Consider the following 27,474-nt stretch of genomic DNA (forward strand, 5'->3'; position numbering starts at 1 on the left):
TAACAGGGGAAGCTCTGTAATGTGACTTCACGCAGGTTGAAATACAGCGCATGAGTTAAGAAAACTTTGTACTTATGTATGTACATACCCACGTTATTAAAATACATCACTAAGGGTCAAATCTTGCAAATATTTTTTACTTTATTACCACAGGTTATAACATACTACTGACAGCAATAAACACCCTGGGATACAGAAGATTAAGTCATGTGGCCATAATACATATTTTATGTGGATTAATAGACTGAGGCTTAGATGGTAGTGGCAAAAAACTAAACATCCTTCAGAAAACATTTTTGTAAGAGACGATGCCTCATGCTCACAGGGATTTCAGAAGCTACAGACATCCCTTCAGTGACAGTGGGGAGGAGACCACAGTAACATTTCTCACTGCCATAACTTATGTATTTCTATCAACTAGAATGAATTGTTCTAAGGACAACTTCAAACTGTGAACTAGGGTTTCTCTTTGCTAAATCCGTTTTTCCTGCTGTAGTGAAATAATAATCTTCTGCCTCTAAAAGGCAACTCCTTTATATAGGCTTGCTCATGTCATACAGCTGACAACCAGCAGAAGAAAAATAAATGGGGTTATATTAGCAATTAACACCTGGATATTGCTTACTCTCTCCCATTTGAGTCAGTGCTCACTCTAACACTCCTGTTTGCCTCACCTCAGTGAGACAGGCAGAGCTGCCACTCCCTGCAGTGACTCCTTCTGTGTGCTGCTAAAACGGAGCAGGGAGCATTTGTATGCAGCAACCTCCCCCCAGGAACACCCCGCACTGGGATCAGGGTGTGTGAAATGCTGCTCTCACTGAAGTCAGTGCTTGAAATTTCACCCATGATTTATTTTTCAATAAGTCATCTCTTGCTGTCCTGCTCTTTGATATTGCTTTGGTTCTGAGAGCACAGAAGATATGAAAAGCTGCATTTCTATTAGCAACATCCACTTTAAAACTTCGCATGCTACCCTCTTTACAAGACCCTGCTGCTTTCCATTCTCTAATACAAGCTGTTACTCAACCTTCTCCTGCCTTTATCATCAGAAGAAATCATATTGACTAGCACAATAAAACCCAGAGGTCACCATTATCTCTTTTATAAGCATTAGGAAATAAACTTTTTAGTAGAAGTAGGGTAAAAATCAAGTTTTGCACCATATTTTGGCTACATTCCCCTGAAGAAGTTAATCTATACAACTCTTTTCTTTAAAAGTATAAAACCAAGGTCCCAGATAGACAGAATTTTCCATGACTGAGATGATACAAATGAGTTATACCATATTTTGGGGATATATTGTCAGAGCATAGTGGGATCCATCTGAAATCTTTCTCTTCCAGGCATGCAGGAGATTACATCTGCCCCCAGGACACCCTTAGCCAGAGCCATTTCCTTAGCTTACCATTCCCTTGCTCCAGCTGAGAGAAAAAAGGTGAAGGGAAGACTGCTGGGATGGTGACTTCAGTTTATACAATCCTCCAGTGGTTAAAAAAACTTCCTCAGAAATTTCTCATTCAGGAGGTATGAATGCAGTACTTTTCAAAAACCAAACAAAAGCCTAGAGGAACAGTCTCAACATCTACATACAAGGTCAGCACCTCTATGCATGCAGAAACACACATATATGCACCACAGTCCATATATTCTTTCATATCTACCTATATACATACATAGACAGGAGGCTACATTACATGCTGTGCAATTGCTACCAAGCAATGACATCAGCAGGATGATCTGGCACGTTGAAGTAGTTTGACACACTTGAATATCAAAACATACAAGCCCGACCAAACTTTTTTCATCAAATTTTTAAAGCAGCTCAACTTCTGCCTGCTAATATGAATTTATAAAAGGGAGAGCAGTATTTACTGCTCTGTCTTTGCCTAGCTGCTTAACTGCAACTTGTATTTGGCCAGATGAAATAACGCAGTATTTGAAATACAAGCAATGGCTGGCTGTCATCAGGAATGAGTTTTCCACAGTGTTCAACACTTTGCAGTGCTTCAACCACTGTCACGATATCCTTACAGAGGTAGCCTAATTTCTTACAATGCATCAGGAGCAAATATGACCTGTTTCCCTCAGCTACAGTGCATGCAAGTCTATTAATACTGCAGCTAAATTCAGCCGTTCAGAAGTCAAATGTTTGGTACAAGGCTCCGTTAAGGGCAATGGAGAGAGACAAGCCCTTTTGCACAGGGTACAGTTAGTTCACAGGCTAATGTGTAAAGCATCTGGGATGGATTGCAGGTGCTGCTTTCAGTCTCCTTTAATGAAAATAGCAAGCTGAGGAGCTCTTGCTTAGTTTCAACTTGTAATGTTTAAACAAAAAAAAAACCCAAAAATCAAACCTCCAACCCCAAAACCAAGAATTTACTGTACCTTAAGGGACATCATACATTACATAAAATACAGCTCCTGCAAAAATGTGGTGAGATAGGTGTTTGTTCACATGAGCATGCACGTATATATACAGCATATAAAATCTGACACCTAAAAAAATATGTATATCAACTTCTGGCAATATTGAAAACCCTTCAGCATGTTTCTTGTGTGCAATGCTTATAAGAAGGCAACTGTGATACTGTTTTTAAGCTATTTTAGTAAGGGCCCTTGACAAGCTTCACATAAAATATTCAGCATTGATGCTTTCAAGTCCACACTATTTAACTTGAAAAGCTCTCTTCTTCAACCCACATTATAAATAGGTTTATTATAAAGGTGGCGTGTGGATTAGATGCCTCCCTTACCCTTCCCACTTGCCTTCCCCTAAAGCATGATTGTATTGGGCTGCACCACAAACACAAGCAAAAATTGAAAACCATTTTCTTTTTAGAATTAAAATTATTTATTCAAAGTTTTGATCGTTTTTAAGAAATTCAGAGGAATTTCACATACTGTTTCAAATAGTATGTTACATCTCCAATCTGCATGGCTGAAAAGCAGTCAGAATTCAAAGGGTCCTCTATTAATTTAGTCCTCTAGTATGAAACTTTATTGCCCCTGCCTTTAACGGGAAGAATTTGTCTTCTAACCTAACTTTTGAAATTACATCCTGTTTTTACAGAACTGAGGAGCAAATGCTACTGATTTCAGAGGGAGCTGACTTTCACCCCTAATCTTTTATTTTTCATCTATATAATGTACCTATAACCTGCTCAGTGTAAGGAAGTTCTTAAAATAATACATTGAAATACTGAAAAACATCAATGCTGTGGAAAACACAGCATTCACACAACTTTTCAGACCATAGGGGCAATGAAGGACCCTTTGCAGGCAAAAAGAAAAAGCCTTTTTCAAATTCTTACAGGCTTGGGAGACTCCAATATATTTTTCTAAGCTATTTCGATGCCCAAGCTGGCATCAAGACAGAGACATGATTGAGCCGGCATGCTGTATTTCATAATGTAAATCTGCAGTCCTGAGTCAGGCAGAATTCCAAGTACAGTATTTAAATTTTTCTCATCTGTTGTCTAAGAACTTCAGGATCAAACACATGATTTAAAGCCTACTGAGATCAGTGGGAAAATCCTATTGGCTTCAATGCGCTTTGGATGAGACTCAGAGGACCACAGTCAGAAAGTTATCTAGGGCTGGAAAATGCATCTAGTGAATTCTTGGACAATTTTGTAGCTCAGCACCAAAACTTCTGGTCATCTTAGTTTTTATCTCAACTTTTCTACATTTCAATCCAAAACTTTACTAATCAGACATCTTCTTTATTCAAAAATCTAGTGTGTCTTTTTTGCTCTCCTTCCGCCCTCTTCTCTATTTGGTACATTTGGGAATTTTATCCTTGACAATAGAATTTATGATAGAATAGAGACCAATAATACTTTTAATTTCTTCTAGTGTTATGCAAAGATATTTTAACTGCTGTTGAACTCAAGCTATAGGAAATGGTGGTTTCAAAGTGAACTTGGTAGGGTCATTGAAATATTTCCTATAAATATTTTAGATGGCAATTCTGTTCTTCCCAAAGAGAAAATGACTTAATTATCAGAGGCTTCTGCTCACACTATTCATGGAAGCAGATATACTTTTTAGCATATTTAAAGATACTAAATTATGGAAAGCAGTTCACATAGGGTAATTATTTGATAGTTCATTATGATGAACAGTACATTTATTTATAATAAGTGCCATGTTTCATAGCATGATACCAAAATCAGACACTGCTTCACAGACAGAAAGATCTCCTTTGGCACTACCAGAGTGAAAAATCACTGCAGCCTGCTAGTCCAGTCCCGTTCAGCTCCAGGCACACTTCTCTTTCCAGTATCAATATTGCACAGCTACTGCAATCAATTCCCTTGCCCAGAGCCTCCTGGGTCAGCGTGCTGTCTTACAAGAGCTATGTATGCTGTGCACGTGGGTAAATACACTTTGCCATTCTCCATGTTTTATAATCTACCATTTAACCTTTAAGCACGTGTTTACCAAAACCTCTGCAAGCACAATGGCTTTCTTTAGCTGGAGAACACCAGGCACACAAGGCAAGGTTTATACAGTAACTTCTGCTTCACTGCAAAATATATCAAAACAGAGTCCCTGTTTATCTTGGGGGAAACAACGTTCCTCTGTCTTCTCATCCCAGATCTGACAGTCATTTACAGAGACTGAGACTTCATCTTCCACTGAAAGGAGGAGAGGTCTGCCCAACGATTTAAAGTGGATCAAGATTTAATTGAGGTGAATATTGGCAACACATTTACTGCAGAGTTATTGCAAAACACATTTCATTAAAGACAATGATACTAAAACATTGGAAATCCATAAAGGTGGAATCAGAAAGACTAGACAAAATGCTCATGGGAGTCAATGGAAAGATGGAAATAAGCTCTGGACCCCACTTTGCTTACAAAGCAACACCTTCTTTAGAGCTAAAATTTTACACAAAGGATTAGTGACGTGTTACTTATCATTTACATAAAATGCCCATAGAATAAATGTAAAAGAGTAGATGTGGATGGTGAAAACACAGTAAGGGAGTGGGAAGAGACCCAAGATCATGTTTCCACAAACACACAATTACTGACACTCATTCAGGGGAGCTGCTTGTAACAAGTGAAATTTTTCACACCACAATTTGCAGGAGGGACTCATCTGCCTACTTTCAGCAACCCCAACGCATATTTGAGAAATCAAGTGTAGAAACGAGAGTGTACAAACTTTACTTTGAGTTTTAACATCAGCCTTTCTTTCCACCCTGCACAGGTCCCCAAATGCAGTGTGTCTGGCCAGGAGCCACGGAGCAGCAGCACAACATGGACCTTGTGCTCAGAGCCCAGGGAGCTCCCTGTGCTGCTCTGCTACCTTGAAGGCAGCTGTTTTAAGGAATCACCACACTAATGAAAAAATCTAGTTGCTGGGCCAGAATATCGAAATGAGCAGTTCCTGCTCCTTCACAAAGTTTGCCCTTTCTTGTCAGCTTGTGCTGAAGTAAAAATGAATTCACCTGAAATATAACCACCAGAGTGAGGTGAGAAGAAAGTGCAATATTATTAGGACCAAAGTGAAAGCTGTGATATGAAAGTCACAACCCCCTCCACCCCCAGTATTTATTCCAACTAGAATAACACCTTTGCTCATGCCGATATTCACCTTCTTGTCACTTGAAGAGAAAAAAGTCAGACCAACTTTTAAATTAACTTACATACCACACCTCCAGAAATGATTAATACTTCTTGAAAGGATAGTTAAGAACAGCAACAAAAGAAAAACCTAGATTACTGTAAATGGGCAGAATTTCTTCTTGAACTAACCTCAGACAGAAAGATTTAATTGCCCATGTTGTAAGGTCAGCTGCTACAAAATTCTGATTATCTAAGGTTTTCAATGCACAATTCAGCATGATGCTTCTGTATGGAAGGCCATGACTGTGACAGGATCACAGAATTAACTAGTTTGGAAAAGACCTTTGAGCTCATTGAGTCCAAGCTATGACTAACACCACCTTGTCAACCAGATCATGGCATTGAGTGCCACATCCAGTCTTTTCTCCAACACCTCCAGGGATGGTGACTCTCCCCGGGCAGCCCATTCCAGTGCCCAATCACTCTTTCAGTGAAGAAATGCTTCCTAATACCCAGCCTAAACATCCTCTGGTGCAGCTTAAGGTAGGCTGAAAAACACAGGGACCTTCATTGCAGAAATAAAAGAGGCAAACAAGAAAATCTGTGAGAAATCCCTGGGGAAGACTGAACTGCAATGCCTGCTTCCTATCAGCCCCCATGGACTGAATTCATCAGCACCAGCACCATCCATGTCCAGGAGCTCCCTCTGACTGTCAAGGGCACTGCAGCTTTCCAGAAGTTGCCCTGGCCACAAGTCCACAGGGTTGATTTCTGTTTGCATTAGCTGTGCTCTAGAAAGCATCACAGAGCTCCAGAAGCAGAGGAATACTGAAGTGTAGCTGACTGTGCATGCAGGGTTTGCTTGCAGTGACTGCAATGGCTCATTATTATTTGTTGCAAGTTTTCACTATTCATGATGGAAGAATGCTGACGCCTCTACTCTTTTATTGCTTGCAAAAGGCATTCAGTCTCCAAAAATATTTTAGACTTTACTGATTGGTTGCTTTCTTGCACAAATTAATTTAAATAAGCTTCCATGGAAAAGGACATTTTGGAATACACAGTTAGAATAATTAACAACTAAAATGAGAAAATAAGGTGGAGCACCATTCAAAATCTTCAGCACATTGTTGCTGCAACCTTCTCACGTTGTGTAGCTAAACATAAACCCAAGTGTCACAAGCAGCTGCCACCCCTAGTACAATAGGGGGAAAAAAGACTCTACAGTGAGTAGAAGAGTAGCTTGACATGTGGCTTCTCTTGCCAGACTTGCAGCAGAAATAAAGATTCAAAATACAAATGGTGGTAGCGAGACAAACTTACACTGCTGATTTAATGAAAGTGGATTTTTATTTTGATATATATAACAAATATATATATTTTGATATATATATAACAACTTCTAGTTTGTATAAAGTACATTAGTACTATTTTGGACAGTTAATTATTTTTACCATTTACCCTAAAGACAGAATTACCCACATGAAGCCTACACTTACAATAATATAATAAAATCATTAATATCCAAAAAAATAAGCAATACTTACTTGTTCCTAAAGTTAAAATTAAGCCACTTAACTGAGAGAAGTCTCCAAATAAATATCTCTTAGAATTACAGTTTGCAGGAAAAATTTTTACAGGATTCATTTCTGCTTTTCTAGAAGATAATGTATTTTTTATTTCAGTCCATATAAGTAGTACATACTAATGCTTGATTAAAATGAAAAAGAAAAATCCCCCCAAAAAACAGGAATCAAAAAAAGAAAAGTACCACTTGCAATTTATGAATAAAAACAAAGTATAAAACACTATGTCCATTTTCTCTGTAATCTTGAAAGACTGGCTTGATCAGGAACAATAGATTAGTTTAAAATGCTGAGACAAAGGTAATATTTTGCCTTATAAGATAAAATTTGCTGTAATGAACTTTTTCCTTATGCATTTAGAAGTCCTAAGCTAGTTACATTCTGGTAAGAGAATGCATTTTAAACCATTCTCTGTTTTCATTTATAAATGAATTCTAATAATTTGCATCAAAAGACAGCTGGAATTCATGAAAAATGAGATTAAAAAGCATAATTCATCACTTTATAATAAGAAAATATTTAAGTTTATATACAAAAATAAGTGCAAAAATATTAATGTATTACATTTTTCTTCTGTTACTTAAATAAGAGTCAGCAGCATACTGTCCCAAGTTTAAAAACATGAAATGTTGCCAGTTATTGACACTCAATTTTCTTCAAATAAATAATCGCTTGTAGATTTTAACAAGTAAAACAGCAAAAATAGGAGTAAAATTAATTACAAAAATCACTTAGACTTGACCCAGCCCACCCAGTAAAAAAGAAAAAACCTCTTTTCCAAACAGTAACGTTAATTTCCATCTGCTCCTGAGGTTTTTCTCTAAGTAACGCTGTCTGCCTAGTCTTTGTGCAGCTCCTCTGCGGTGCCATCCAAGGCTGCACTTCCCACAGCGTGCCCTCACTCTGCCCCTCAGCCCTGTTTATCCACCTTATCAGCTCAGGAAGAAATTTCGGCAAAACTCTTCCTCTGGTCACCGATATCTCTGGGAACCGAACCCATTAAGATATTTGTGACCCCTACTCATGCTATTTTAACTGTCTGTTGTACAGGAAGGAGCTGATAAAAATAGGATTACAATGCCCTTACAGATGAACTGGAAGGAGGCTTGATTGTGATTGATGCCTGAATAAATATACAATAACAGGCCCTACATTTCAACACGGCTTTTGATAGAAGGTAAGAAGCAGTGTCGGTTTTCACCGCCCGGACTGCAGGACTCTTTGCTCAAATACCTGGGAAGTGCCTTTCATTGAAGATTGAATCTTCTACTCTTAGTCTGACTTTAAATAAAGAGCAGGAGGTGGTTATTAGTAGGTAGGAATGAATATTTGTTTAATTTTGTGAGGTACAAAGGTGCATTTCTTCCCACAGGTGCTCACGTGTGGCCCACCCTAAATTCCTTTGAAGTCTCAGTATCTTCCCCACAGATGATCAGTGCCAAGGTGGGTGTATTTTAAAAATACACAGCATCATAACAGCTGCGTGGAAAACAAATGGGCTGGACTTGGAGCTTGGGGTGGGGAGAGGAAGGCTGGGATTGTCCATGTCGTTGTCAACTCTTCTCTGCCTTGGGAGAAGAAGTTTTCAGCAGTCAATCAGGCACAGGCTTAAACTGGGGAACAGTTTCTACAGGAAGGGCACACGAGCCCACCATTGCTGGGGTTGGACAGCAAAAGGAGAGCTCAGTATTTCTAGCAAACAGTCCCAGACAGTTTTCCCTGACTCTACTGCAGTACAGACCAAATGCTGTATCTATCTGAAGCCTGCATTCTTTCAATCTTTCTTAATAAAATAATTCTTAATGAGTGATGTATTTACCACCTCGAAACATAAATTTCAGGAAGTAAACTCAGAGCAGTTTTTATTAACCTTCCTCTTTTGGAGAAGAGGGCTTCAAGTGTCCTGAAATCACACGTTATCAGCTCCCACTTCAAGTAACACAGCTATCTATTCCACTTCAACAGTATCTCAAATACGCCCCTTCTTATCCTGCAAAAAATAGACACCTACTTAGCTTTCCAGAGCAATGATCCAGCCAAGTACCCCAGCAAGTACACAAACTTCAAGGGGGCAAACACTCCCTCTGGCTCCTTTGAAATCATTCAAGGAAGAAAGGCTTGCATTTACTCAGGACTTTGCTGGATCACCTCACTAAAAATAAGTTAAGAATAATACTTGGCACTTTCAAAGTGTTTCATGTGCCGAAACTACTGTCTAAATGGCAATCCTATAACTGTTATTAGATATATTTTGTAGATATTTTGGAGAAACTAAAGGAAAGAAGCCAGTTATTTCCTGCACCTTGTACAGTGAGACAGTGTCAGAGCTGGGACTCCCCTGCCCTGTTCCCTCACCCACATGCTCCACCCTTCTGGCACCCACATGTTTCTCCTAACTGAAGGCACAGTCAGCATGCACAGCAGCTGCCTAGCAGTCTGAAAACAAACTTTAAAAATTCGGTTCCACCTCTTGCTACACTCTGCACCAATTAATGTACATCACATACTAAAATTAGTCCAACCCCCCTGCAATGAGCAGGGACACCTTCAACAGGTTGCTCAGGTCCCCATCCAACCTGGCTTTGAATATTTCCAGAGCTGGGGCATCTGCCACCTCTCTGGGTAACCTGTGCCAATGTTGCACTACACTCCAAAGGCCATCATTCACTATTCATCATTAGCATTTCTAACTGAAGTGCTAATTCTGTTCTGAAGTCATCATTCAACAAGACAGTAAATCCTATTTTGGTGTACCTAACACTAGATCAGAACTCTATCAAGCCCCTGCACCCCGAACCAAAGCACTGCAGCAACAAGATGCAAAGCATTTACCCAGTACAAACTTGCCCAGTTCAAAATTTGGTGCACACACTTCCTAACTGTACTCTGGGGAATAAAATAGAAACCCAGCTGACTTGGAGGCAGTCTGTGTTAAGAGGTAATATGGCAGAGCTCAGACTCAGCATGACTGGTTGTGGAACTGAGATTAAGCTGTGTTCCAAACTACCTTCCTCTCCCCACTTCCAGTGGTGTTTAAATGTTTGCCGGGTGACATCAAAACCACTGTGTCTAAAGACATTTAATGCAGCATCTCACTGCTTAGGGAAAAGGAAGAAATCCTGGCTCCAAGTGGCCAGTGGTGTCTGAGCACAGCACCACAGTGACTTTGTTCAGACTGCAGAGCTGCCCAGCCCTAACCAGCCAGGAGGCAGTAACAAGTGCTCTGGTTCTGTTTTACTATAGAAAGCTGGATTAGCACAGACCTAAATCAGACCTGTGACCCATATTTTAACACCTTTTCTTATCCCAGATATGATGCTTCAGTGGTGATTTGCAGAGCATGCCATTCCAACCAAGGTGGGCTAAACAAATTCTCCACACTACAATTTATAGAGTAAAAATGGGGGTTTGCACAGAGCTTGTAAAATCAAGCCAAACATAGTAAGAGAAAGTGAAATCTCCCAAGATTGGTTTCATTCAATTGCTGATGGTGCAGCTTGTTATTCAAGTTTATATTGATGCACATGATGTAAACGGAAAAATTGTGAAGCGCAAAATTTTTCATGTTCCACTTTAAAATATCTTGAATTGGAATGAAATACAAATTCAGTGTACTATTAACCAAATGATACATACCCCCAAGCTGCACAGCAAGAAAACACTTAACCCACATTGAGCTTATGCAAACAGATAAATCTTACAAATTTCACAAGGATGAAAGTGTGCACTTAATTTTAATGCAAGAGTTTACTATTGCTTTTGCAAACAGGTAAGTAAAATTTCAAATAGGCGTACGTATACTTACATTATATATAAAAATAAAAATTACAATATAACAAAATGACAACAGAGAAACAATCAGTAGACAATTCAAAAGTTGAAATACTAACAGACCAATTCCATCTATAGTACTTTTGCATTTAAAATCAAATCCTGGAGAAGCAATGAGGAACATGGCACTGATCAGTACACTGTGAATTATGGAGCAATACTGAGAATCCTCTCCTAGTAAGTCTAAATGCAGCACAGAATAAAATTATGGTGTAACTGGGGTGGGGGGTGGGTGGGGGTGGAGGAGGTGTAATTGCTCTAAGAAAGGAGAATTATAGCTACTCAGCTGCCAAGATCTCAAAGTGCTCCAAAACCACAGCTCTATTTCATCACATTTAATTTTTGTACATATATTAAATTCAGCCAAGTCAGTACATTAAAATAATATAGTAGATTGTAACCCAGACTTTGGCAAAATGTGACACAATCCCTTTTCAAAACCCTAAAATTGGCTTGCTTATGAGGACTATCACACGGCTGAAGAGTGGCTAAAGGGCTATAAATAAATAGATTGCAACAGCACAAGAGAGGTGCTAGCAGATTGCCACAGGGATTGGTATTAGGATCAGTTTTATTTAACATCTTTATTAATGATCTGGAAGAACGGGTAAACAGTGCATTAATTAAATTCACAGATTTCAATATAGTGAGAAGTGTTATAAACATGACAGTGGGGAAAGAAATTATGCCAAAGTAGTTTAGAAACACTGAAATAAGTAAGAAAAGAGGATTCCCTCTAAAAAAATGCAGGCTAATACATCTGAAGAGAATTGAAAACCACAAATAATCAGTGAGAGGAAGAAACCCAACCCTGTTAAGCTAAAATAAAAGACCCAGGGGCAGCAGCTGACAGCAAATTATGCATGAATTTGCAACATGAATAGAATGATCTGGGCTACACACATGGTTATATCACGACATGACAGTGTGACACAAGCCTGGACTTCCTGCAGAAGCAGAAAAACACAGTCACCATCCTACATCAGTGTTTCAAGCAGCCAAGGATCTCCTCTCAACACACAGCATGACAGAATTCTGCAGTTTGGTTCTAAGCCACTTGTGAAAATTAAAAAAAGAAAAACAACCCGGACAATCAACCAACCAAAAACCAATACCCAAGATTATAAAACAAATCAGAAGAAGTAACAAAGAGGAAAAGAGAACAATCTGAGAGGATTACAAAGACTGAGAGTATAAAATAACCCACACAGGGCCAGAAAAGTACAAGAACAAACATCATGCAGGGTACAAGAAATCTTTAGGCTCATCTCATCAAACAGGGCACAATTTAGATTTTTTTTTTTAAATAAAATAAACACTGGAAGCATATAAGCAGAGTAGCAGTTCCTGCTAGTAACATCTACACTACGCTTAGGTACAGTCTCAAATAGAATTAACTGAAACTGCTTTTCTTCATTCATTAAAACTTGGCATAATATTCAAAAATATAGTGTAGGAGACAATCCTGCAATAGCAGAATGATTTAATAGGTCTTTTCCATCTCAAACTTCTATGATTCCTTAAGAGACAATAAGCAGAGAGACAGCCCTCTGCAAAATTAAATCACTGGGATTCAACTGGAGAATGAAATTAAATCACAGCAAAGTATTTTCTTCTCTGTAAGCATTAGCATTAATCACATGCAAAAGTAAAATATTAGTTAATTTGATTCCCCATGCCTTCCAGACTCTGGTCGAAATGAATCAATGCAGGAAGACTGATTTCTCTGATAATTGGGGAAATGGTACGGACAGAGGAAAAAAGAAGTAAGGAGAAAAAAAAAAAAAAAGTAGAAATAGCTGGTGAAAATGAAATTACCAAAAGAAATTTGACTAGAGAAAACTATGTTAGAGCACCTATTTCTTCTCTATTCTTAGTAAGAACAATACAGGTAAAATTTCACAGTGGTGGCTTTGAAAAAGTGCTTTCTAACTATGGCTAGAACTGGGATAAGTCACCTTGGACAGTACAAATTGTTACTAATTTAGGTGACTAAAACATCCGAAAAATGGCTTTACTCTCTGTCCCCTTCTGGTGGTCAGCCCTCTGCAACACCTCGGGTTTGCCACAGGGAGAAGGTGGTGGCACACCAAAATCCCAGCTCCACCCACAAAGTAAAGACGGGGCACGATGAACTTACAATGAACTTCCGAGGCACAACTCGTTTGGGAACCCGCTGTCCTGGCCTGCTGTGAAATGGGACACTTGGGTGTGCACAAGGTGCTCGCTTGGCCGCTTCATCAGCAGCGTGTCCCCACACCGCTGCGTCACCCAGGGAGGGAGGGGTCACCCCAGCACTTAAATCCGCTCCTTAGGCCACAAAAGGTCAGCGTGGACAAACCACAGCCTAACCAAGCAGCTTGTAGCTGGGGGCAGGCAACACAAAGCCTTTCATTTTAGCAGCTAGATGATGGCACGAAGCCGTAAGGGACCACTTCTCAGTGAAGCCAACAAGAATTCACGTGCAAATGTCACTGGACATCAAGACTGGGCCAATTTTGCAGAGGCTGGTAATTTCAGCTTGTGCACTGGAGAAATTGATGCACGTGCCATGGGAATAGAGAAAAAATGGGCACGAGCACAGTGAGAGGCAAGCAAAGCAGCTGAGACAAACCCTGCTGCCTTGGGGCCAGTGTTTTCTCCAGACAGACAGCAGTTCTTTAGTTCAGTGACAGACTTTATTGAGCTGGCAAAGGGATACGTCATCAACATAACAAAAACTTAAAAAAAAAAAATAAATAAAGCCAAAGGAACAATATAGGAAAAAGTAACTAGGGGTCTGGTTTGTTTCTTTTGATACATTTTAAAATATGTACTTTCCTCCTACAGGAAAGAAATACTGCATTTAATTAGAAGAATAAATCATTACATTTTTATAGTTAGTAGTTTCTTCTACAATGAAACTAGATTAGTTTCTCACTACACATGCTGTTTATTGCTCAAATTTTATGTTAACTTCTAATAATTGAAGTGTTACAAACAGTTCAGTTTGGGTTTTTTTGTTTTCTATTAAACCAACTCTCAGACTATTCTTTTGTGTTTTATATATATATATATATATATATATATATATATACTTTTTTTTTTCCCACCAAAAATCTCTCTGGCTTTCTACCTATTGCAGAGAAATACACACTCTCTTAAATGACCCTCTGAATGTTACGGGGATAGACTTACCCCTAAAATTCTATGTAGAGTTTAAAACTTAGTTCCATCTGTGAGCAACGCTTGAATTTTAATCCTCACACTTCTAACTGGGCAGGTTCTTCACCTTCAAAACACAGGTAACTAGTAGTTCTTCTGTGACAGGACCTGTCCTGCAACATGTAGCCACAAATGTCACTTACTTATGCAATTTTCCATAGGACTGCAATTATTTTCCTCTATTTTCCCCATCCTACAGCAACAAAATCAAGATGTAAACACAAAGAAAGTGCAGCAGACACCTCACTGATTTCACTGCCATTTAAGACAGCCCCAGGAGCTCTGTGCTGTGGGCTGATGAGGAAAGCACATTAAGCACTTGCAACAGAACATCCAAGTAGACCTGTTTTGCAGCCTGATTAATAGAAACAACCTCTAAGGACTAATCACAAGTCAAGCCCTGTTTTGTAGATTAATAGAACAAAGGCACAAGAGAATAGGGAAGGTACAGGACTGGAATATAAATAAGAAAAGGTGTACATTCTAGGCAGATTGACTGCTAGTAATTATCAGCTAAAGGCACATCCTTACAGTGAGGTCTTGCTGTTGTGTGCTGGAACAGCTAATTTCCAGATGGACCCATCAGTCTATGTATCTCTGAATATTCTATCTCTAAAACCCACAAAACAACAAGAAAATACTTCTCTGAAACAAATCACACCTTCATCTCACTGTTTCAGTGTCACTTGAATTTCTAGGTTGATATTAGGTGATTCTGAAGTTTGCAGCAACTATTCTTTTCAGCTACACACGTGTACTGGCATGTAAGGAATTGACTGCTACTCAAACCCTGTAATATGGGACCAGATGCTGCAACCCAGCAGAGATGCCATGTGCCCCATCTGACCCTGCAAGGAGCTGTGCAGAGTGATCTGTACTTGCTTTACTCTGTCATTTTCGAAGATTTCCCAAACCTTCCACCTCTCCCAATGTACCACCTCTATACGTGCAGCAATATAAGCTCTTGAACCAAATAAATCCAGGAGTTTATAAAAAAAGATCTGCAGGTTAGGCAGTGGAAGACAATCTTCCTTAAAATGGCACTTTGCAGGTTTCTCAAGAAACATGAAACTTATGTTATATTCATAAACAGAAGAACCAAACTTACTAAAAACTGAAAAACCAAATGCAGGTACCCATAACTCAAGATTACAGTGGTTTAGGGCATCCCATATTAAAAATGGGAACACTTCAGGACTACAGCTTTCAGACTAGCAGCTCAGGTTACCTTTCTCCTCCTTCTTCTTGCAGCGCAGGCCATGGAAGTGTCCCAAGCAGCCCAGATGGAACACCAAGAGAAGTGTTAAAGAGAACACCTTTCTTGAAATTTGTTACGTTCCCAGTTTTGAAAACAAGATGCATTAAAATCTGTGGCAGGAAAAGGAGACTGAAAGACAGCCTTCCTTCTTACATAAAGCTTACTTATATAAAATTGGAGGCGATACACAATCATATGTATATGCCCAAGGTATAAACCAATAAACCTGACTCAAGAGATTAATACAGTTAGCAGCTGCAAATACCAGCTTTTTTCAGTAAGACACACTGATTCACATATGAACAGAAATAAACAGGCTTTCTCAACAACCAGGCCCCACAACCTTCTTGTCAGCTCTACCCATCCTGCAAATGCTGCCAAAGCAGCAAAACTGAAGGTGAGAGTTCTCCAGAAGCAGAGGACAGACAGGCTGGCAGATCTGCAGATACAAAACTCAAGTACTCGCACTACTTGCAAAATGAATACGATGGCACAGTTGTCAGATGATTTCAAATCATCACGAGATCACTTCCCAGGAAGCATTATCTCCTCTGCCAAAGCAGCCCCACGGGTCAGTATTGAAGGCAAACAGCTAAGCACATCTGTTAAGGAATATTCTGTTTAGTGTTTATCTGAAATGCTAAAGAGGAACACAGAATGGAGTAACTCCCAGTGCTTTCTCCCAGCCACACTGTGCACACAGACTGCAAAATGATGTCCTTGTCCATGCAATATTAACTGGGGAGGCAGCAAAGGTGGTGTGGCTTGTGAGACCTCCTGAACTCAGTAAGGGCCTGTGCAACTCAGGCACATCTGGGAAGGAACAAGGATAAGCTGTTGGAATCTTCCTGCTTGTAAACCACTGCCTAAGCCGTCTCTGTGTGCACATCACAAACATGGCTCTCAGCCACACTGAGATTTTGATATTTAGCCACCTGAAATGTCAGCAAGCCTCAGATTTTACATGTACACAAACCGTAACATAGACCAGCACCTAAATGTTTTAGAGGTGGTTATAAATACCCACACATCTCATTGATTTTCAAATGAATCCACGAGTGTTGACCACTTCTGAAATAAGGTGCCAGATCTATTCTACTGAACAGATTCTCATGAAAATCTGATGAATGTAGTTGTCACTCTTGACCTTTATGTCTATGCTCAGATTCACCATCAGTGGTCTCTTATTTAAAGTGCACGTGCAATTTTTGCTTTATTTCATAGAACTACTTTAAGCATTTTATACACATCAGGGTAAAGTTAGCATTCTGATCAATGAGTTTTAGATAAATATGACCCAAATCATCTGGAAGACAGTCATGAGAAATCTTACCCTTCACTGGGAGCTAACAAAATCTAGTCACTTACTGTTTGACTTACTTTTGGATTTAAATAAAATAAAAAATAATTGCTTCTCCATTTCCATTGCATTTTATCACCATCACATTACGTGAGCTTTATTGTCAACCCTACCTGCAATGCAAATTCTTCCACATTTTTTCCTGTCTGTCCTGAATAGATGAACTGTGAAACAAACCACTTGTAGATTACATCTGTTTCACATACCCAACCACCTTCCTCCCTGTCACCTCCTCCAGCCTAATTTCATTCATTTCACTACACCTTGTAAAGGCACTTGAAAGCATCCTTATTTTTGCAAGTAACTCAGCAAAGCTGATAATATGTATATCTGTATGTAACTGACAATTATGTATTTAATTAAAGCTTATTGAGCCAGTGAAATACTTAAGTAATAAAGGTGGCACATTTAGGTGCCAAAGTGGGGAATTTTCACTACATTTTCCCATTGTGGGTTGATATTCTGGCACTGTGAAGGTCTCAGCCTGTGTAGTCTCTTCTCACTCAGGGTCACAACTCCGGACTTAGAAATGATCCATGCATACAGAGCTTTTAAACTGGCAGCACTGCTGATAACTCCCTGAAAAATGCACTGATGTGTCATGTGCTCTCAATATCCCTCTGGAAACACGCACACACATTCATGCACACTGTCCTGTGTGGAGGGTGGGCCTTGGCTGGAGGCCAGGTACCCACCAAGATGCTCTATCACTCCCCTTTCCAGCTGGACAGTGGAGAGAAAATAAGATGAAAAATGATGTGTAGGTTGAGATAAGGCAGTTTACTAAAGCAAAAGCATGTGCACACACAAGCAGAGGAAAAAAATTTATTCCCAACTTCCCCTCAGCAAGTGATGTCCAGTCACTTCCCAGGAAGCAGGGCTTCATCAAATGGAGTGGTTGCTCCAGAAGGAAAACATTGTAAATATCAAATGTCACCCCCCCACTTTTCTTAGCTTTTATATCTGAGCTGATGTCATATGGTATAGCATATTCCTTTGGTCAGTTTGGGTCAGCTATCCCAGCTCTGTCCCCTTCCAAAATCTTGCCCAGCCTACTGATGGATGGGAGGGATGCTGGAGAAAACAGTGCTGATGCTGTGCCAGCCCTGCCCGGCAGCAGCCAAAACATGGGTGTGTTGTCAACACCTTTCCAACTTCCAAGGCCAAGCACAGCACTGGGAGGGTGCTGTGAGGAAACAAGCTCCAGCTCAGCCAGACCCAACGCAAACTGGATGGGCCTTGCCATTCCAGGATACAGCCCTAGCCTAATGTGTCAACCCTACAGCAAAGTCTTGGTATCCCACACAGTTCCTCAGTGGAGTCCTGGCTCCTCTGGCTCATCAGCTCCACCAGAGAGCCCTGAACCCTCCTGCCCTGTGCTCCAAGCATCCAGGCCCTGATTGCACTCACCCACACATCCTCCAACAGGCTTCTCTGCCTGTCACTCAAAGCATCCACCTGCTCCCTAATTCTTCTTGCTTAGGGCATAGGGGAAATGAAGCAATGAAAGTAATGAGGCTTGAAGAGCACCACACAACGTAAAATCCATTCTGATATCAGCCTGTCAAAGCTGAAGCCCCTCTCTTACTTCTCCACTCTCCTGCCGTGAAGGTGGCTGTCCTAGAGTGAAGTAATTTTTCTGTTAACCTTAACAGCATGGTATTTTCAGCTGTGTCCTTCCTCCCTTCTGCACTAGACTACCACAAAGCGGTGTGGAGCATGTGCAGGTGAAAGGAAATTAAAAAGTAGGAGTCCTGAAGTGCAGAAGCTGCATGGGAGAATTTATTCAAGCAAGCACCAACACATTGCAAGGAGTCCAGCCCTGTACAGAACAGCCCATCTCCAGATTTGGCTTAACTCTTGCCTTCTCTCCTCGTTCCCAGCTCCCATTATTTAAGGGGCTTCAGACCCCCTTCTTCCAAGACAAGTCTGATGCTACACAGCTAAAAATGTCAGGAGTTTTGTAGTATTCCGTTTCCTACTATTGGTAAGTCCTCACTGGGTGTGAATGTTTTCAGCCTGCTCCTTGCAAACAAATGCCACAGTGATCATTGGGTTATTTCAGTCCTCAGCTAAAGGAAAGCAAACTGCTTGTTCCTGGCAACTAAAAACACACCAACCAAAGCAAAACTACAAGTATAAGCACAACTTGTCTATCAGGATGTCCTTCTTGTTGAGCAAATCATACTTCAACCTACAAATAAGGAGGCCACCATAAATAATCAGCCCCCCAACAACACAGCTCACACTCATTCTGGCTGCTTTTTTGCATGGCAAAAAACTGAACTCCAGGAAAATGGGGCAAGAATTAGAGACTCAGAGCAGATTTCCACAACCATTTGCTTGTACTGTTGTGGAGGAATTCAAATTCCTGTTTCCACAACAGGAAAGACTCAAAAGAGCTAGGAGAGCTACCATTTTATGTCTGGTTTAACTGGCTAGAATTCCAGCCACAAATAGGCACAGTTTATGTGTTAACACTAGTAATGAATACTCTCATGTGCTTATTCCTGCTGAAGTCAAACCTGAAGAAAAAATCAAGACTTCATGATCTGCCCCAGTGCCAGGATGCAGAGCTGTCCAAAGAATTAAATAGGACAGGTTTGCACCACAGTATTAAAAATTACTTATGAGAGAGTGTATTTAAAATGACAAACATCCCACTCTTTATTTAAGAAAAAAAGAGGACGAAAAAAAGAAAGAAACCTTTTAAAAGTAAACGGGACAATTTTTTACTTGGAAGTGAATCTGGTATCAAGGAGACCAAAGAAAAAATCAGCTACATTCCCAACAAGGCAAAAAATGTAAACAAACCGCTGCAATTCTAGACCAGGGGGAATTCATTCTTTGATTCTAAATGGAGAGACCTGGCGGACAAATGCCAAGAAAAATGAAACAGAAGCCTGCACCTTTAAACACAACCACGCTGCAGTGGTGGTGTGTTTGTTTAACATACAGACAGGAGACTTCAGTCTTTGCCAATAATTTTCTCAGTTGCTGACTTCTACTGCATAAACACAAGAATTCCTGAAAAACTGGTGCAACACACACAGTTTTGTCCAGTCTCCCCTGGTTTCCTCACCACTAAATAGCAAAGAAGAACTTTATTGCTGAATAGTCCAATTTCTATCCCTCCTTTTTTTAGACACAAGCTAATTGCCAACTAAGACTATGAAAATAAAAGAAATGAGATCCATTCCAACCCATCAGTGTATGTGAATCCCATCATGTGAGTTGCCAATTGGTTTTCCAGTCCTCACGCTCAATATCTGCTGTTAATTTGCTTGCTATTTCAAGAACTTGAAGACTGTCAGCAAAATCCATGATGCATTACAAAACTTATAATTGGAAAGAAAAAAAAAATCCTCTGACACTTTTCTGACAGGATAAACAGAGAGTCTGAAAACACTGATCAGAACAAGGCAGAAGTACTAACTTAGAGCTGCATGTACTAAAATATCATTGCAAATGAAGCAGAGAAAGAAACTGAGTTAGAGAAATAATTTTAAACTGATGTAAAATCATTTGATGAAACCCCAGATTTTGCACTGGGCTAAAAAGAAAAGGAAAAGATTGCACAAAACATTATTTTTAAAGGAGATGGCTGAACCTCTCTCTGCTTCTTAAGGTTGCATTATCTATGCCAATTAAAATTTTGCTTCTGAAAAAGAGTTAAGGCACTTCCTCTAGAGTTACTAAAAAAAGCAAATGAAAGCCTTGGCTCCGCAGACGTGAGTGATAGTGAGCCGTTTGTTCTTGACCTCTGGATCACCCTACAGATCAAATTCTTGGACATAGGAAAAACCCACTAGTATTCATTAAAAGCAACTGGGAGGCCAGCTTTGTGCTTCTGTTCTTGAGACCCGAACAAGCTACAACTTGACAAACGCGCAGGATATCGCTGAACAATGCTGCTGTTCCTGTCAGGAGGGAAGAGCTTTATTCCCAGCTTCATTCAGGATGAATTAATTTTCATCACAATGATGCAAATCACAGATTTCAGTCATTATTTAAATAGTTGATTGTCATCTTTTACGTTTGTGGTTCTTTTTAGTTATCCCCAAAAAGTTGATTCTGTTAAACATTAATTGATTTATACTGAATTAGCTTTTACACTACACACTTTTTCCTTCAAAAAGATGCATATGTCTCCAGTTATCTAAACAAATATATAGGCTGAAAGTTCCAGATCTTCAGCTTTACTTCTCATTCTGTTAGATATGAGTGGAATTTGCTCACATACTTTCATAGCTAAAAATGATGTAAAGGATTGCTTTGTTAGATTATTTTATACTTACAGCTTTCAACATTTGTTGTGAAATTTTTATGCAGAACAGAACTTTAAATCCATAAATAATCCTATTGCCTCATTATTCATAAAACTAAGGACCACAAATTTCAATGCACACAAAATAAAGTACATCAGAATATTTTTTCATTTCAACTATTTTTCTCTTTCAAGCAAGCAAAAAAACCAGTTACCTATAGAGCTGATCAGCAGAACAAAATAAAACAGAAAAAAATATTCTCCCTGAACAATTGTTTCTGTCAAAATGTGGTTTAAACAAATTCTGGTTCCAGTTAACTGCAGTTCTCTGGTGGTTTGAATGCTTTTAAAGCTTCATTAGAAAACACACATTGTGAGAATATTTGTATCAAAATGTCTACAGCATACTATAGTAAATTCAGCCCTTAGCATGGATGAACAATTTCAGATATAATTTAAAAAACAACACATATTTTAAAATAACATTTGAATTTAAGTAAAACTTACACTAATTCACTTATGCATATTCAGCACCCAAAGCTGCAGTAAAAACAGACTGTCTTGCCTTACCCTTTCACACATACATCAGTATGAGTTATGCTTATGTTTACTTCACAGAGGGAGTTTTAAGATTTAAAAATTCATAAATCCATCACTGGTTTTATTTTCTGTCCTGTTTAATAAGTAGCCTCAATCTCAAATTTCCCAAGGAGAAAATGTTTCCACTGGAATCTTACAGAATTTTTTACTGCATAAACTATCAATTATTTTCCCACCAAACAAGCCAGGTTCATAGGGCAAAGTCAGAAGAAAGAGAAAGGAGGGGAATGTTTTTGTGGATTGTTATCTATAGACCAAATGGAAAATCTTCAGCCATTTTGTTCCTTCAAGATACATCAAAGAATCTCCTATTTAAGGTGTGAAAATGTCAGTTACATTCTTCACCTCAGAAAATGAGCAAAGCTCTGAATGTGATTTATGTCCCACCCTTGCACTTTTCTCTTTTAGGGGCTGATACTCTTCTTTTCAACTTCCCTCCAGCTAATGCCATTTAATACTCTCAGATCCATCAGGCTAAATTCAAATTTTCTGCTCCTTAGAGGCTGTTGTTATGCACCACCGCACATTCCAATTGCAAATACACATGAATGCTCCCATGTATTGTAAGTTATTTTTTACTCACAAATTCTGCTAAATTGTAAGTTAGGAGGCACTACTTGAATTCTCTTAGGTCTTTAGAAAGCTTTTAGATGTACCATGAGTAATAACATGTAATGAATATGAACTGGTATTTCTTTTCTGTATTTACCCCGAGTTGGCAATTTACATTTTCTAGATAGATGACTTATAGCCAGCCTTCCCAGTACTCTGGCAATTACTTCTCAGAAACCCCTGACAGGCTGAAACCTCCAGAATCACATCTGTTATTCTTGGTTTGATCCCTCTTTTTTAAATTAAAACCAGTAGCTTTATCAGCAAATGAGAATTTTTTTCCCCTCTGGTAATACTTAAAAAACTGCACATAAATTGAACATGCCAACTCATCTCATGTTAGGGTTGGCACATCTTCTGGGCTAATGACCAGTGTTCCATTTCTGTGACAGAACTAATTGGGGTAAGGAGGACATAAATACATACAAAACCCCACAGTTCTCTTCCTTTGGGGTAATCTGAAAATTTATAGTAACAGAACAAGGTGTGATTGGAGGGGAGAGAGTAAAAAAATTCAAGTGCTAAAATGCTTGTCTGACCATTCTGTCTCAGTTTCCAGGCACAGAACAGATTTAGAGCAGATTTTTTTAATATCTGATGGGACTCTTCCTTCCTCTGAAAGACCAGCTAAAAGACAAAAAACTTGTTAATTTTCACATTTTCTGGAAACCATCATTATTAAAAAAAAAAAAAAAAAAAAAAAAAAAAAGGAGGGTGGGGAAGAGAGAGAATGGATAGACAATACCACATTTCTGACCTCAACACAGACTGGCTGATTGATCTAAAAAGCTGCATTGAAAATGGTAGCCTCAACTCCACACCAATAGTTGCTCAAAACATGATTTGACAACAGTTTTTTGCAGCTAGACACAAATGAAGCATCACTCAAGAGAGAGAAGTCTGCACTTGGCTGGAGCTCAGTGTCAATTTCTAACAATCTAGCTTCATTTATCATGCACCACTAATCAGAAAAATCCAGTTATCAATGGATTATGGGAAAGATTAATTCAGGTTTGCCTTCCATGACTAGGTCAGAATACATGTGCCATTCACTTTTTATGGCTAAGACAACTCAGTGCCTTGATGTGGTGTCCCTTAATATTCCAGAACAAACATTCTAAATCCATGTGTACACCTACAAATTGAAAGAACTTCTAAATGCAGCTGGAGACAAAAGGATGACAGATTTCCATTATAGATTTGGGAAGCAAAAGAGGAGAAAAAAGAACACAATATATTGCCAGTACATATAAATGTAAATGTAACGGTGTATTGACACAGTTCTCCATTTCAGAATACTAAACTCTCTCTCCTCCAGACTTGGATTCTGTGTTCTCCAGGTCTCTCCAGCAGTGCTGTAAGGAAGCTGAGTTCAGGTAAATCTGATCCAAATAAATTTGGAAAGATGCCTACACTTTCTAATCACTGGGTGCCTGCAGAGGCCCTCCAAGTCTGAGACATACACACAAAAGCAGCTGAACACAACCTTAGCAGCAAACCTCAGCTCCTCACCCTGCAGCCCACCTCACTACCCAAGGCCTTATGTGCCCTGCCTTCTGTGCTGCCATTACAAAAAAATTACTTTGAAATGTCTCGAGGAGATGATTCCTAACCTGAATTAAGATCATCTTTCCCAATTTGCTGATATTGCAGGATTTAGAGCATTACTTTTTTTTTAGCTAAGCAATGTCAGGCTGATTTAAACTAGTAGCTAAAGGCTATGACTTAAATTATAAGATTAGTAGTTCAAGTCAAGAATGTGAGATACAGAGCTAGATCACAGCTTTCTAGCCAGCACTAATGCATACAATATGAGCAGAAAAAAGCATTGTCAGAAGCATCAATGTGTGTGGTATCACACTTATCACCAAGGTCTGCAGGCCAAGTCAACAAAGACGAGATGAAGGGGAAAATTTCTAATACATGTATGGGTTTGTCCCATTTCTTGGTTCAACTCCTGTCATTCTTCGTTCCTCTCCTACTTTCACCTTTAAAGCAAATCTGACATCAAAAATAAGTTATAAGCTTATAATAAACCCTTCTTATAGGTGTGCATAAATTAGCATCTCGGTACCTCTGCTGACAATTGAGAATGCCAAGCAGCAGAATGATTATCACCATCACTCAGGTTCAGGTCTCTGCTAAAGCCTGAAAGGACTGTGGCTGCTCTTAGCATGAGAATTTAGCACGAGCACTACTCAAGACTCCACAGAAAGATGTCAGGCATCACAATTGAATGACATGTAGAAAAAACAAGGAAGAACCTCCTTAGCACAAAACTGGGCAGCAATCTTTCCTGCATGACATACTTGACACATGGGTGGAATGAGACCAAAGCTGGTTTGAAATTTTGTTATCACAACTTTACAAGCAAAAGAAAACAATGCCTAGAACTGATAAAAAATAAGGCTTAAAGCACCTGCTGCCTTGTACCCTTATGCTGTGTAGGTGTTAAATGCCACCACACTAATCTATTAGCACAGCAGATACAAATACCTCACCAGTATACAATGTAATGGAAATTCCCTAATACATCCTAAAATGCCACCACAGTTAATCCACAAGCACAGAGTCGGCACTGACTCCACAGTTCAAATGCATTCACCAGGCAGAATAGAAATAGTTACAGTTCCTTTTGTTTCATTTCACACACATGGCTAAATAGAGAGTATCCAAAAAAAAAAAAGAAAAAAGAAAAGGAACTGTTTCAGGATGGTTTACAGCTAAGTCTGATACTGTTCTGCAGGGCAATGCAACAAAGCAGCTTCATGCACGTTCAACAGGAATGATTCCTGCTGTGGTTCAAGTAATAAACAGCAAAAAAAGTTTAAATTGAGACTTACCACGGGGCACCATATATTCGGAATCCTTTAACTGTTACCTCTGAATCTTGTAAGTAAATACTATTTGTCAGGAGTGACTGAACATTGTCAAAGTCCTCTGGTTTCAATTTGGACACAGAGGGAAAGCGGTAGTAATCTTGTTTAACAAGGTCTGCCATGAATTCCTTATCAAATGTCAGTTCATGATTCCCAGCAATCACTATTTTATATTCATATGGTAGGTTTCCTGAAATAACAAAAAAGAGGACTTAATTAGCACATTTCCTCCCACACCAGCGATGCCGGCACAATAAGCAGACAGCTAGCAGTGACAGAGTGAAGCACCCGAGGCCTGTGTGCATCTCCATGCTGGGCACAAGATACTGATGCTGCGTCTCCTGCACTCAGTGAACGGTGTCAAAATGTACAGGAACAGCACACAAAGCAACGTCATAACAAAGGGCCTGTACTGCAGAGTTCAACAAAACAAGCTGGCAGGAAACAAACCAGCTCCAAAGGTGGCATAAGCCACCACTGCTGAGCTATTCACCTGAATGTGACCATGAGGCCTTAGCCAGGTCAGAGTCAGCAGGCCCGAGTCCCTGTCCCAAGGAGTGACCTGCACTGAGGTACCTGGATGTCCGAGCAGGTAGGTGACCAGAGACTGCAGGATGCCTCCCAACTGTGTCCTGGTGCTGTTGGTTTTTAAATTATGGCATTATTTGGATTAATTTGTATTCCAGTGACATTTATCAAGACTTAGTCTATTCTCGAAAGCTTCAATTCATTTGCAATGTCCTTTTATTTTTTTTTTTTTTTTTTTTTGTTATTATGTTTATGGCAGTATCTCATCACTGTAAAAAGTACACAAGTAGAAGCAACCATGAAACTCAGCCAAGTAAGACAAACTAGGAAAAAGGAAATGTGGTTAATTCATTTACCATCAGAGTCAGAGGTAAAGAATTACATGTTTGCTCCCCTCAATTCAGGGGAGCTAATACCATTGTTTGGAAGGAGGCATGGATCATGCTCACTGAGCCAGATTTTTGGAGTTCAGAACAGATTTTCAAGCACTTGGTACCAGCAATCAGTGCCAGATCTTCCAAATAAACATACTGGGTGCTGAGCTCCCTTAAAAATACAGTTCCACACTGTCGTGTCTTCACAGAAGTTAAGCTCTTTTACAAAATCTGTCCCACTGTGACTTGCCAAAAATCACACGTAAGATTGCATCAAAGCTAACTGCTACTGCCTTCACAATAAGCCTGATTTCTTAGTCTCATACCTTATCCTTCATTTTGGTGTTTATTACTAATAATCATTTAGAAATGGTTGGGTTTGTTATGGGGGTGTTTATGCAGTTTGCATTTGGTTTTTTTTTCATAAATGCAGCAAAATATATGTAGAAATCTATGGGTTCATCTTCCAGTTCCGGAACTCACATCTGTCCCAGGGAAGACAGAATCAGATGTTACACATTCCTTGTGAGTACAGCTCTCCTAAACAGAAGTGGCTTTGCTAGTTTAAAACTTGTCTTTCAACTTTTGAAACTGTTTGGGTTTGTGTTCTTTTTTAAAGTAAGTTTCAAAGTAAAGCTGTAAGTATATACAAGATTAACTTTCCCCCAAGTAAGACTTACAGGGGAACCAGTCAAGACCCTCTGCTTTTCAGTATTTACAGCACAGAAACAGGAATTACACAAGCTATGTGTGCAAACATCATCTTTGCAAAATTAGTTAATTCTGGATAGAAAACCAAAAAGCTACAAATCCCCTGAAGAACCAAGCAGACTATGTTTTTCATAGACACCTCACGTCTGAACAAAATACAGCTTGTACATATTCATAACTCTCTGTGGTGCTGCATTAGAATAAAAGCTGGGGAGATGCAATAAATGCTCCTCTACAGGTTTCGACTCACTCCTTTCCCACTTTCCTCCCCTTCCCCATCTCTGCTATGAGCTGCTCTGCAATTCATTTTTATTTAAAAACTCTGTGTGGCAAGTACCTACAATTCCTGCTCTCTGTGACTCCTGGGCACAAGATAAAATTGCTATTTTCTCTTCTCCCAGGAAACATAAAAGATACCACCAGCATGAAATTTGAGACACTTGTCATAACCATCAATCCCCCAAAACAAGCTAGGTATGATAATATTCTCAGAGAAGTAGGATGGAGAAGTTAAATTCAGGTTTCTAGGAAGTTGTCAACATTTGCCTGTTTTAACAGAGAAAACTCTTCATCTTACTGGATAGATGTCCAAGCTTTACACTTTCATTTATTTTGGTAGACTTGAAAACCAGCACATTTTGCTGATATTATGCCCAATTAAGCCTGCAGCATTTTTGCTCAAAGT

The 27,474-nt window shown here is 39.4% G+C and overlaps 1 protein-coding gene across 3 annotated transcripts in view; it reads right to left on the minus strand.

Moving 5' to 3' along the window:
- Window positions 1–27,474, minus strand: part of MPPED2 (metallophosphoesterase domain containing 2) — a 106,974-nt gene that overhangs the window by 22,490 nt on the left and 57,010 nt on the right. For all 3 annotated transcript variants that reach the window (XM_069015894.1, XM_069015895.1, XM_069015896.1), the window contains exon 4: window positions 25,141–25,366. In XM_069015894.1, coding sequence (XP_068871995.1) covers window positions 25,141–25,366 — 226 coding nt within the window. The remainder of the gene's footprint in view (window positions 1–25,140; window positions 25,367–27,474) is intronic.

Source organism: Aphelocoma coerulescens, chromosome 5, assembly GCF_041296385.1.
Source record: "Aphelocoma coerulescens isolate FSJ_1873_10779 chromosome 5, UR_Acoe_1.0, whole genome shotgun sequence".
Classification (NCBI taxonomy): Eukaryota; Metazoa; Chordata; class Aves; order Passeriformes; family Corvidae; genus Aphelocoma; species Aphelocoma coerulescens.